The sequence below is a fragment of the Mirounga angustirostris genome, unplaced genomic scaffold (assembly GCF_029215605.1).
Source record: "Mirounga angustirostris isolate CCGP_5_RB_7025 unplaced genomic scaffold, mMirAng1.0.hap1 SCAF_2, whole genome shotgun sequence".
Classification (NCBI taxonomy): domain Eukaryota; kingdom Metazoa; phylum Chordata; class Mammalia; order Carnivora; family Phocidae; genus Mirounga; species Mirounga angustirostris.
The window spans coordinates 87050040-87063610 of record NW_026991710.1 but is presented as its reverse complement, the minus strand read 5'-3'; the positions used below and the strand labels follow the sequence as shown (position 1 = coordinate 87063610).

General features: G+C 36.5%; 1 protein-coding gene across 4 annotated transcripts in view; it reads left to right on the top strand.

Annotated features, from left to right (window-relative positions):
• Nucleotides 1–13571, top strand: part of TBCK (TBC1 domain containing kinase) — a 227915-nt gene that overhangs the window by 15650 nt on the left and 198694 nt on the right. For all 4 annotated transcript variants that reach the window (XM_064584933.1, XM_064584936.1, XM_064584934.1 and 1 more), the window contains one exon: nucleotides 3259–3331. In XM_064584933.1, the coding sequence (XP_064441003.1) occupies nucleotides 3259–3331 (73 nt within the window). The remainder of the gene's footprint in view (nucleotides 1–3258; nucleotides 3332–13571) is intronic.

The following is a 13571-nucleotide window of genomic DNA, read 5'->3' as shown; positions in this document are numbered from 1 at the left end:
TTGGAAATCTTTCATGGATATGGAGACCTATGAATATCCAACTTAAAATTATAAAATAATGGAGCATGCACATTTTAATGAATTCTGATGTTTTTGTTTTATATTAAGATCAGCACTATTGAGATATTATTATGCCTAGTTTATAAGGTAGACTTATAATTTTCTACGTAGGACAGATCTCTATTTAGATAGTGACTATCATCATATAAGACTCTTACTCATTTCTAATGGTTACATCATGCCTTTGCTCAAGTTCATTTATTAAACAAGTATTTTTATATTAGATACTTATATGTTTGAGGTGCCAGTTCTAGACACTGATGATACATTTGGAACAAGACCTGCATGTTCCTGCCATCATGAAACATGTAGTGGAGAAAAAAGACATTAAATAAAAATGTATACAAATCCGTAGAGTTGAAGTAAGTGCTACTGAAGAAAAGTACAGTGTAGAATAGATTATCTTATAGGAGGAGCAAATTGATTTGGGGATACTAGTAAAGTGTTCCTAATGGAAGTCACATTTAACCAAGGAATGAATAATAATAATAACAAATACTTAGATTGTGATTGTTATGTGCCAGGCACTATTCTTGATCCTTATTATGTGTTAACTTATTTCAACCTAACAACAACTCTATGAGGTAGGTGCTACTGTTTTCCTCATTTTATAGAAGAGGAAACTGTGGCGTAGGAAGATTAGCAAAATTCTCCAAGGTCACATAGCTAATGAGTTGAAAACCTGGGCTTTGAGCTTAGACAGAAGTCTGTGCTCTTAACCACTGTGTTTCATGATAAGAGTTATCTGGGAGAAGGGAATGGGGAAGATCATTTCAGGCAATGTGAACCCATGTGCTAATACCTTAAGCAAGATGGAGGGAAGGCCAGCACGACTGGAAGTTGGTAAGCTAAAGTAACAAAAAATGAAACTAGAGAGGGAGTTAGGGTATTCGGATTTATTATTATTTTATCACTTCAACTTTAGTATGAATATATGATGGAAGGTAATAAGAATTAATGTGAGATCAGTTAAGGCACATTGTACTCTCATATTAAGAGGACGCTGACTTGGACCCATTTTGTGGTGGGTGGAGCAAACTACAGATTCTGGAAACATTTGGGAGATAGAAATAGCAGGACTTCTTGTTTGGATTTGAGAAAGGGAGATTACTCCTAAGTTTCTAGCTGGTGCAGCTGACAAGATGGTGGTACCATTTACTGAAATACCACCCAAGAACAGGTTTCAGGAGCAAAGTATAAATTCAGTTTGAGTTCTGTCAAGTTTGGGGTGACTTTTATATTAGGGTGAGAAATTATCTATAAAAGCCTGGAATGCAGAAGAGAGTTCTGGACTTGAAATAAAATTTGCAGATTTTCAGCCTTGGGAGTAAATGAGGAGAAAACCCAGTATGAAGACCCCGAATCAAAGGTAGAGGAACTAAAAGCATTTCAGTTAGGGTAGAAGAGGTGCCATTGTACAGAGGAAACTGAGGAGAGGCAGCCAGATAGGTGTTAGGAAAACTGACATAATGTTGTAAGACGAAAGCAAAGGAATGCAGCAGCTTCCCATTTGATTTTCTGATTGTATTTGCTTTTTCCTCCTAGAACTTCACAGTTGTACACAATTGCTTCAAGTTCAACTTTGTGTGTTTTTTTCTTTATTGAAGAACTGATTTTCTTTTTATTCTCTTTTTCCTTTCTTCCCCCTCATTAAATGTTCTTTCAAATTTAATTTTAAGTTCCTGTTTAGATCACTTGGAGTCTTTCATCTGAAAGTGATCGCTTTCATTTAGAGCATTTTTAGTTTTTCTGTTTCAGATCATTCTGTATAGTGCTACCACCTCAGATAGTTTCAGCTTCCAAAATTTGACCCATGCAGTATACTGCCCTCCTACCTCACATGATTGCCTGTGTATCATTGTCCTTCATCTCTACTCCCACATGCAAGACCATACCTTGAGCCAGTTGTTACTGAGTGTTCCTTTTGCTGGATCTCCTACTCTGGAATTCTCCTTTCCCATCTCCTGCTCTTTCATTTTTTCGACCTTTCCTACTTTTCATTTTCATCAAACTTCTTTGCAATGATCACTATTCCCAATCTCTTTGCACTCTTACTTCTTTGTTTTATCCTAGTCTGCCATCTATATTTTGTGTTCATCTTCTTCCTTATCTAACTTAAAACCCATTTTGTATAGATATTCACAGAACTCCACAATTTCTTTTAAACCTCTGATCTCTCCTGAAATAACCTTATCAGATTCCCAACCACTTATAAGCCCAATCATACTTTTCTCTCACTCCTCTTACATGCATTCATTAAAAAAACAAAAACAAAAACAAAACAAAACAAAACAAAATTGGGAGGGGTGCCTGGGTGGCTCAGTCTGTTAAGCGTCTGCCTTCTGCTCCAATCATGATCTCAGGGTCCTGGGATGGAGCCCCACATCAGGCTCTCTGCTCAGCGGGGAGCCTGCTTCTCCCTCTCCTTCTGCCTGCCACTCCCCCTGCTGTACTCTCTCTCTCTGTTTCAAATAAGTAAATAAAATCTTTAAAAAAATTTGTCAGACAATGTGTTAGTCATTAGGGATAACCAATGAAGAAAAAAAAAGTGTATGGTCTGACCCTCAGAACTGTGCTATCTTATTCTTAGTTAATCTGTTGGAAAATAAAAATTACATCATAATATTGATGGTGCCCACCAAAATTTTATATTATTACTTAATCTCAGCAGGTCCCATGATGTTACAAATAATCCCAAATCAATTTTCTGTTCTTTCTTCATAGTCATGATTCAGAACATTTCTACTTTTCTCAAGTTTCTGAACTCAGTTGCAAAACTTCGTGTTTGAACTAGACTGCCAAGACAATTTGTCCCTAGCTCCCAATTTCCCCTTCACTTCAAAATTTCTTTATATCTTTATCCAAGCTTTTCCTTTTCCTAATATGTGTCAGAAGAAGGGTCGCTTCTTTCTTCCGAAGGTAAAACTTTCCATCTGTTTTTCCTGATGCACATGGGAGAAACTCTAGACAAAAACACAAGATGACATGAAATTGTTATTTAATGTGTTGTTTTATTACACATCTATTCTGTTGTATAGATCTGGTAATTATGTAGTTAATATAATTATTATTTGAATTTTGAGTTTGAAAAACTCCTACAGTACTATTAGTACTGTAATATCTTTAATGGACTATGTTATTTTGTTATTAAACATTTTGTTCATCAAATGTAAAGTGGATTTGCTTTGTTTTACTCAGAAAGACTGGTGGTGGTAGCTGAACACTGTGAACGGAGTCTAGAAGACTTGCTTCGAGAGAGGAAACCCGTGAGGTACTGTGTAATATCAGGACAATTAAATGAAAAGCAGAAATTGGCAAACAAAAAAGCATAACAAGAAACTGCAGAGTTTTCATTTCTTCTGTTACTTGTTTAATGATAAAATCCAGGTACAAATTTTTATTTTAGGAAATTTAATTCACAGGCCCCATAGAAATTCAACATTGACATTGTCCAGCGTTCAGTTTTTGTGAGGTAGGCATTCTCCAAAGTACTTGACAAAAAAAAATTCCTGAAGAGGATATATATGAAAATTTGAAATGTTTTCAGTACTAAGCATTTCTCTAGTTGAGATTGAGAGTATTTTCCTGGGAGTGGTACATAGTAACTACTAACAGGATGCTGGTATTCCTAGGGACACAGTGAACTGTTGTTGTTTTTTTTTTTTAAAGATTTTATTTATTTATTTGAGATAGAATGAGAGAGAGAGAGAGAGCACATGAGAGGGGGGAGGGTCAGAGGGAGAAGCAGACTCCCCGCTGAGCAGGGAGCCCGCTGCGGGACTCGATCCCGGGACTCCAGGATCATGACCTGAGCCGAAGGCAGTCGCTTAACCAACTGAGCCACCCAGGCGCCCCACAGTGAACTGTTTTAAGGAAAGGCCATGTTGAAGAGTAGAGAGAAATAATATTCATAGCTTGGGTAGAATCTAATGATATAGTTTAAATTCAGTTATTTCAATGACTCAGTAATTTTACTTTCTGTCTCAGGCATTCTTGGCAAGAAGAGTATGTGGTATATATATTATTACAAATATACTACTAAATGAATTTCTTTATACATTTTCTGAAATGATCTTAAAATCATGAAAAATATCCCTTTAATGAATAAAGAAAGTTGTACTAAGCCAATGAAAAATGCTTGCCACGAGTCTTTTTAGGATTATAATTATCCATCCTCTTTTAAGGAAATATTCTCATTCTTGGTCATTGCTTTTTAATCACTGCTATATCCTAGATGAAAACAAATTTTTTTCAAAGGAGGAAAAAATGTGTATATTGCTAAATGGTAGTTATTTAATAAAAGCAAAAATAAACTGAATAAAAATACTTCCCTTGATACTTTAAAAGATTTGGTTTTAAGTGTTCTCTAGAATGGGAGATTCAGATACCAAGTATACCCACCTTACTTGCTTCTTTGGAAGAGTCTAATCTGACCATACGTAATAAAAGTGACTTTTCTATATATTTAGAAATAGCCTAACCTTATGTAGTGAGTATGTTTTTATAATTATAATTTTTACATGTCACAGTCTTTGACTTTATGTTTTTAAGAACATATTATTCTTTTTTTTTTTTATAAGTAGTATTCTTTTTTTTTTTTTTAAGATTTTATTTATTTTTTAGAGAGCGAGCGAGAGAGAAACAGCATGAGAGGGGAGAGGGTCAGAGGGAGAAGCAGGCTCCCCGCTGAGCCGGGAGCCCGATGTGGGACTCGATCCCAGGACCCTGGGATCATGACCTGAGCCGAAGGCAGACGCTTAACCATCTGAGCCACCCAGGCGCCCAAGAACATATTATTCTGATACTAGTTCTAGAATGATCAAAACTTATGGTGATAGATATAAAAACAGTATTCAACTCTGGTTGGGAGAAGGAGTAATATAAGAACTGATTCAAAATAGCCTTGAGGAAACTATCTGGAGTAATGGAAATTTTTTACATCTTGATCAAGGTATTACTTATGTGGTGCATGTTCTTGCTAAACTTTTCAAAATTCACTGAACACACTTCAGATGTGTGCGTTTCACCTACGTAAATTATGCCTGAATTTAAAAAAAAACCAAAAAACAAAAAAACGAAACCCTGATCCGGTATTTACCGGATCCCTCATATAGCAACAATATTATGTTGTTAATGAAGGTATTTGATCCAATTGCTAACCTATTTGTATTTCTTTCTATTAGAAGAAATAGTATGAATTAATTGTGCTGCTTAACCAATACCTCACCACTTAGTGGTTTAAAAACCATAAACATTTATCATTTCGTATCATTTCTCTGGGTCAAGAATTCAGGAATGAATTAGCTAGATGTTTTTAACTCAGGATCTCATGAGGTTGCAGTCAACTGGGGCTGTCATCATCTGAAAGCTTCACAGGCTGGATGAACTCATTCATTTGGTGCCAGTTGTTGACAGTAAGCTTTAATTCTTCCCCATCTTGAGGGCCTTTTGACACTGGTCTCTTGTCTATCCTCACAACGTGGGGTTGGCTTCTCTCAGAGTGAACAATTGAAGAGAGAAAAGAAAGCAAGGTGGAAGCTTCAATGCCTTTTATGACCTACCCTCAGGAACCACACACCATCATTTCTGCAATTGTCTATTGGAAACAGAAGTCAGCCATTAATTCTATTCACTGTGGAGGGGTCTACATAGGAATGTGAATCTCAGAAGTCAGGGGTCATTGGGGATCACCTTAGAGGCTGGCTATCACAAAAGTCTTAGCAATCATACAAGTACTTAAAAAAAAAAAAATCAGGAGTGAAATACTAACCAACATCAACACTAACTGAAAAATAACCAAAGTTCTTAAAATTATTCAGTATTGATTTAGGCTACTTGAGCCAGAAGAAAGGAAGATGTTTACATTGTGAAGAGAAGGTAGAGTATTAAGGGAATATCCAGAAGTACTAAAGGTGGAATACGGTCTTCATGGACATGGCTATACTAAGATCAGAATCGATCCATATTCTGAAAATTGATGTTACCCATGGGCTTGTGCTCCCAGCCATGCTGGAGGACCCTATAAGCTACAACTAGAGTAGTTCTCTGGTCATCAGGGTGGTAGTAACTATAGAATGTTCCTTCTGATCTTGAAATTTCCCTCTCTGCCCATACTCGTCCTTCCTTTGCTTACTAAAAAAACTGAGGCAGAAGAGAGAAGCTGGTGACTCAGAAGACAAATTTCCATTTTCATCATTTTACCTCAACTCTCTCCTTTTACTTTTTTTTTTTTTTTTACTTCCAATTGTTCTATGTAAGGATACAATTGATACTGCTTTGCCAATAAGATTAAATCCATTAGCTTGTGGAAAGTTTTACTTTTCTGTGTTCATCATCCTTTATCCTTGTTTTAGATATAAGTCTGATAGCACTGAACACTAGTAGTGTCAATAGTATGAAGGTGTAAAGAGGCCACCTTTCTTCAGTATGTCTTCATAAAGATAAAATCTTACAGATGGAAGCATATTCTTTGAGTAGATAGATAAACATGAATAGGATTAAATGCAAACTTCATATTGTCTTTCATGCCATTTACATTTCTAATAGTCTTTTTCATTTATATAAAATGGGACATACTACTGTATATTTTTATGGGTCTTCATAATTTCTTCAAGTAAGATACATTTAAACATTTTTGTAAGTAAAGTACTATTTTCTAATCCTTCTGGTAACAGACTAAAATTCAGTATTTTCCTCATTCATTTTGGAATATAACATTCAGCACTCACTGCCTTTGAGTAGACATGATTCTGTCAGGTTCAGTTCCAAGTTGTTATCTGATCCATCCATCTAAATTAGCTTTGTTGAAAACTATTTGACTTTCCACATATTTGGATTACATTAGTCTCCAGTAACAGAGCAGATTTCATGTGCAGAGTTGCTGTGCTGTAATTTTAATTAATTCTATAACCTGTTTATGGAAAGTGAGAAGATGTTCTTATGGCTTATAAATCATATACATTTCCCCTACTGCCAAAAGTAAGCACCCCGCACCTGTAAGAGAGGCTGATGCAAAGTAAGCAGGAAATCTATTTAGATGGGCTTACAGTTTGAGACCCATGATTTTTACTTGTCCATCTGTCTCTAACTGTTGTAAAACTGTAAGCTGCCAGTTGTCTGGTAGTTATTTGCAGCTCATTGTCTAAACTTAAATATCATCCAAGGCATATGTCTTACTGGATTTATATTTTGAAGAAAATTTAACTCTTGTAAAATTGGTGAGACGGGAAGTGGGGAAATGAAAACTAGAAACTTATAGAAGCAACTAGTGTCAATTTACTCACTTTTTTCATAACACATTTAATATCATTGAACTAAGCAATATTGTACTAAAACATCATAGTAGTAATTCGTATTACAAATATAACTTAAGACTATCTTGAGGTTTCAGATCGCTCTAGAAAACCAAGCATCTTTTTTTTTTTTTAATATTCTAATAGCCCTAAAACTCTCTTGAGAATTCATGTTATCCAAACAGAAAATAATGATTTTGTGCTATGACCTGGAGGTATTTATCAAGTCAGTCTCTTATAAAATAATGTTATTTGTACAGATAGTTGCTGATCTGGTTTGAAAGAGAAAACTCACCATTTTCTTTATAGTTTATTCAAGCTTGAATATGAGGAATTAATTTTTGGAGAATGCAGCTCTCTTTTCAGTGGCTTTTATATGTTACTTGTGCCAGAGTTTGATCTTGCCAATATTTCCTCCACTTTCAGTTAAATGATCAAAATTATTTGTTGGACACATAGAAGCATGGAATTGAGTTAAACTCCTATAACAGTAGGTTTCAAGAAACAAAGTACAGCATTTGGAAGGTTTGTTTGAAGTCATCTCATATTTGGTGCCTGTGAATCTATTTAATTGCTACCCTAAAGCCATATTCAAGAAACTGAAAGTGGGGAAATTTAAATCTCAACTCCTTTCTGAAATATTTTCCGAGAATGTTAAAAAGAGAGACATACCTTCATCACTTCTATTAAAGCAAGCATGAGGAAATGGTTTGCCTTTTAAGTCTAAGTGCTATTTGGAAAGTATTTCCCTTTTGTATTAGTGTTATTCAGAGCATGTACTTTTGCCTAATCTGTAACAGTGTCAGCAAGTGTAGTTCATAGACAGATATTCAGCAGAGTTTTGGCACTTGGAGTAAAGTTTCTGCATTGTCCTTAAATTTGCAAGTGAAGGCAGGGTGAGTAGTGCAGGCATGTTTCTTTAATAAAATGTTTGTCGTATGTTTTTAGGGTTATGGTTTTGAAGATTTACCAGAGAACCATCAGCATAGCAGAGGTTATACATGGTTATACATGGAGACTTTGATGGGAAGCAGGCTATGTCTGCAGCTGTTCACTAGCTTGATGGAAAACATGATCTGACTTACTCGGATGAGTAAGTTTTACTTGCTCCTATTAAAAGATTGCCTACTCACTGAATTAGATACTCCAAAGAATTTTGGACACATTCTAGAGTGCAGTCTATAGATGGATAATGAGCCACAGGTCTCACAGTCATCAGAAATGGATAGTAGATATTCTTATTTTAGAAAATAACCTGATAGTGGAAGTTCAGGTTCTCGTACATTTTTTTTTTCCTTAAAGGGCCTTAGTTTCAAAATTCATTTGAAATTATTATAGTGTAGTCAAGTAACTTAGAGATTTATACAACTGATGAATATTTTTCCTCCTATCTTACTTGTTTTGTTTAAGGATGGAAAATAATACTATAGTTGCTCTTCACTCAGGCTTGGAATCTTGCAGCTATCTTTTGCTTTCTCCCTCCCTTGTACCCTCTATCCTATTAGCTGTCAAAGTATCATTAATACAACCTTGGTGGTATTTCTCACATCTCTACTGCTTTATACATTCTTTAGTTCAGGCCTTCAGTAACAAACTGCTTGACTGTCGCACTACAACATTCTCCTAACTGGTCTTCCTGCCGTTAGTCAGTTGTTAGTATACTCTGTTACTACTTTCTGCTGCTATATTATTATTTTTAAAAATCAGTCCATTCCCTGCTCAAAAACATTGGGTGGCTCTCCATTTTTGTGTGTGTGGGGGGGGAGTGCATTTTATGGGCATAGGATCTGACTTCAATCAAACTCTCTAAATTATTTCCAAATAGTGTCTAAATTATGCCAGTCGTTCTTATTGTTACCCATAGATTGTTGAGGAGATGGAGCACCAAAGAATTGAAATACAATATGAAGAAGGAGCTGTCCTTTTGTCCAAAAGTGTATGTCCAATCTTTGGCATGATGTATAGCACTTCTTTCAGTTACTCACTTACCTCCATCTCTCTAGACCATACCACTGAACCAAAGCAAAAATTATATTTTCCTACTCCACATTTCTTTATTACATTATAACTCTCCAGTTGTAAAGTGCCTTTTCCCTTTTAGCTTATAATTGTTTGCCTGCAGGGGAGCCTGGCTGGTTCAGTTGGTTGAGCATCCGCTGTTCGTTTCAGCTCAGGTCGTGGTCTCAGGATCGTGAGATCAAGCCCCACGTCTGGCTCTGTACTCAACAAGGAGTCAGCTTGAGATTCTCTCTCTCCCTCTGCTTTTGTCCCTCCCCCTGTTCACATTTGTGCACACGCACTCTCTCAAGTAAATAAAATAAAATAAAAATAATTGTTTGCTTGCAGTCATAGAATTAAAGAAGCTATGATTTGCCTTCCCCAACTAACCATACATTTTTTAACACGCATACTATAATTTTTTAATTTTTCTGTCTCCTAAAATTGTCAGCATAAGAGTTTGCATATAGTTAATGTGTTGTAAATGAACAATCCAATGAACTAATTGTTTTTAGTTTAGTCATGCAGTTCAAACTGTATTTCCCTATTATCTTCCTTTTAATCATGTGCCAAGATTTTATTTCCCAAACAAATTAGTTTTGGTGAAAGTCTGGTGTTATCTTGGTGATTTGTTTATTATTTTCTTGGAAATATTTTTTTAAAAATAGGATGAGTAAGCAAATTGTTCATTTCCTTTCTCACCGCTCTGGGGAAGAATCTAAACTCATTTTAGGATGTTGGCAGAATCCAGTTCCTTCCAATGGTGGGACTAACATTCCCATTTCCTTGATTAATACCAACCAGAGGCTGCTCTCAGCTTCTGGAAGCCATCTGTACTCCTTGTCATGCGGCCCTCTCCATCTCCAAAGTCAGCAATGGAGAATCTCTCTCATCATATCTTACTCATGCCTGGAATCTCTCTTGTTTCCTCTGTCTCTAACCTTTAGATCCACATTTCAAGGACTTATGTGATAAGGTCAGGCTCACCCAGTCTCCCTTTCTTAAAGTCAACTGTGCCATATAACAGCTTGATCATGGGAGTATAGTCCATCATATTCATAGCCTTGGGGGTTATACAGGGTGTATATCAGGGAGCAGGGATCTTGGGAATCATCTTAGAATTCTGCCTACTGCAGTTTGGTTATTGGGGAAAATTTGGGGAAAATTTTTTAGTCTTATAGGAAGTATGATATTTGGTGTTCTTTTTTATATTAGTAAGTCATTGTGACTGAGATGGTGGAAACTGTGGTGTGTCAGGGATCACCAAGACCACTTCCAGTTTCACTGATTCACTGGAAGCACTCAGAGGACTCAGAAGTCATATACTCAATGGTTACACTATACTCACCTTTTTAACAGCAAAAAGAGACAAAACAAAAATCAATAAAGGGGCAAAGAATGGAGGAAAGCAGCCACATGCCCTTCAGATTCCTCTCCTGGGAGAGTTATAAAGGATGTACTTAATTCCAAGAGCAAGAAATTGTGAAAATATGTGCCAAGTGATGCCCATTAGAGAAGCTTGTCTGAGTCTAGAAGTGGAGGGTTATTAGGGTTTGGTCACAAAGGCACATAGTGCCTGTGTGATTGACTGCAGATACTGATGCTCTAGACCCTCTGAAGGAAAGCAGGTGTTCCCCATAAATCACATTGTTCGCACAGACTATCTCTCTAGACAAGCTAGAGTGGTTCAGGGCCTCAAATGGGCAGAACACTCTTATCAGGACATTTCTAAGAGCACAATTCCCAGGAGCCAGTCAGGAAAATAGGCACTTTGGGGGAATGCATAAAGAGACTAATGAGATTCTTTTATGAAGAGGTATTAAACAGATTTTACAGCCGCTTCCAGCAATTCTTGAAATATGTTATGACTTTGTAACCTAATCGTTGCTGGTCTTGTTCAGTCAGGTTTGTGTAAAGACTTTTTTTTTTTCACTCATCAACGAGGTACTAGCTTTCTATTGCTGCTATCACATTGCCACAAATTAAGCAGCTTAAAACACACAAATTTATTATCTTATAGTTCTGTAGGTCAGAAGCCTATTGGACTTGGCTGGTTTTTCTGCTTTAGGTCTAAAAAAGCCAAAACCTAGGTGTCAGCTGGGCTGTATTTCCTTTGGAGGCACTAGGGGAGAATTAATTTCCAGGCTTATTCCAGTTGTTAGTAGAATTTAGTTCCATATGGTTGTAGGACTGAGATCCCCATTTCCTTACTGACTATTGGCCAGGAGTTGTTCTTAGATTTTTAGAGGCCACCAGTGTTCCCTGGCTCATGGCCCCATTTCTTCATCTTCACAGCTAGTAACAGCAGGTCCAGTCCTGATACTTTGAATCTCTGACCTCTCCTGTCTTTTCTTCTGGCACTCTCTGACTCTTCAGCTTTGCTCTTTTACTTTAAGGGCTGCTATGGTTACATTGGGTTCATCTGGATAAATCAAGGGAATGTCTCCATTTTAAGGTTAACTGATTAGCAATCTAATTCCATCCACCAAGCCCCTTCACAGCAGTACTTATCCTAGTGATTGGTTGAATACCCATGTGACAAGAATCTTGGGAGGATTCTGTCTACCATATTCTTTATACAGGTAAATACTGAAGTTTTTCCTCCTCACTTAAATCTAAATTTCATTTTATTAATTATACCTCAATTTCTAAAGAGAGAAATAATTAAACAATGTAAATTCTTTTAACAATTATAAGCATGTTTAGCCTCTGTTTTCTTGATGAAATTTTTCTGAGTCACTCAAGTTGCCAGTTATCCTCAGAAAAAATAATCAAAATTTAATAAAATTTAAATTCAAACTTTATGTTTAAAACTTCTGTTTTCAGAATAATGATCAAGAGTAAAGTAAACCCTGTGTTTATTAAAATAAAATTCCTGCTGGGAAAAGGAACTACTTCAATGTCCATATACAAAGAGAATGATCAAAGGATGCATAAGTATGTGGATATTGAATGCTAACCTGTTATTTTCTATTAGAGACACTTTTGTTTAGTCAAGTGCATCCTCAACTGAAAATTTTAGATGCACTATATTGAAAGAGAGGAAGAGAGGCAGGCAAGATGACTAGAGTGAGAAAGGAGACTGGATTTGGGATGAGGAATATATGTAACAGAAATTAAAAACTCTTTGAGCCCAGGTGGGTAATTTAAGTGTACTGAGCTGAACTGAGTTAAACTGGAAGGCAGTTGACACATTGAAAAGAGGCAGCTAATACTCAGCTCCAGCTGTTGTTGCCATGTGAGAAAGTATCCTGGTATTACCATTTCTTTAAAATTTTCAAAAAAGGGCGCCTGGGTGGCTCAGTTGGTTAAGCAACTGCCTTCGGCTCAGGTCATGATCCCGGAGTCCCGGGACCGAGTCCCGCATCGGGCTCGCTGCTCGGCGGGGAGTCTGCTTCTCCCTCTGACCCTCCTCCCTCTCATGCTCTCTGTCGCTCATTCTCTCTCTTGCAAATAAATAAAATCTTAAAAAAAAAATAAAATTAAAAAAAAATAAAATTTTCAAAAGAGGGGCACCTGAGTGGCTCAGTCGTTCAGCCTCTGCCTTCGGCTCAGGTCATGGTCCCGGGGTCCTGGGCTCGAGCCCCTCATTGGGCTCCCTGCTCAGTGGGGAGCCTGCTTTTCCCTCTCCCACTCCCCCTATTTGTGCTCTCTCTCTCTTGCTGTGTCTCTCTCTGTCAAATAAATAAAGTCTGTAAAAAATAAATAAGATTTTCAAAAGAACTCAGAATTTGGATTCTTACATGAAATCTCTGAATTTTTAAACATTTTCAACCAAGTAAAAAAATTTAAAACATCATAATCCAAACAGAACAAAGTAATGGGCTAAATTTAGCCAATGGACAGCCAATTTGCAGTTATCTGATGTAAAAAGTTAAATTACTGGTGGAGGAAGACATATTTCTTCTATGCTTTTTTTTTAAATGGATGGGGTCATTGTGAAAAGGAATGAGAAGTAGTGGGTTTTTAATTTTTAAGAATCATTCACTTACTTTTTTTTTAACACCTTGGAAAGAAAAGGTGAAATATCTGCGTCCTGATTTTACTAGCAAGGTAAGAAATTATATACTTTTGAAAGACTAATTGTTTTTTAAATAGAATAATCTGAGAATGATAGGAGTCATCTGTGTAGGAAATCATTTGCACCTATGAAAACTTTCTATTCAAAAGAAATCACCTTTGTATAACCTTAATGGCCAACTGTCACAGCATTTTTTTCAT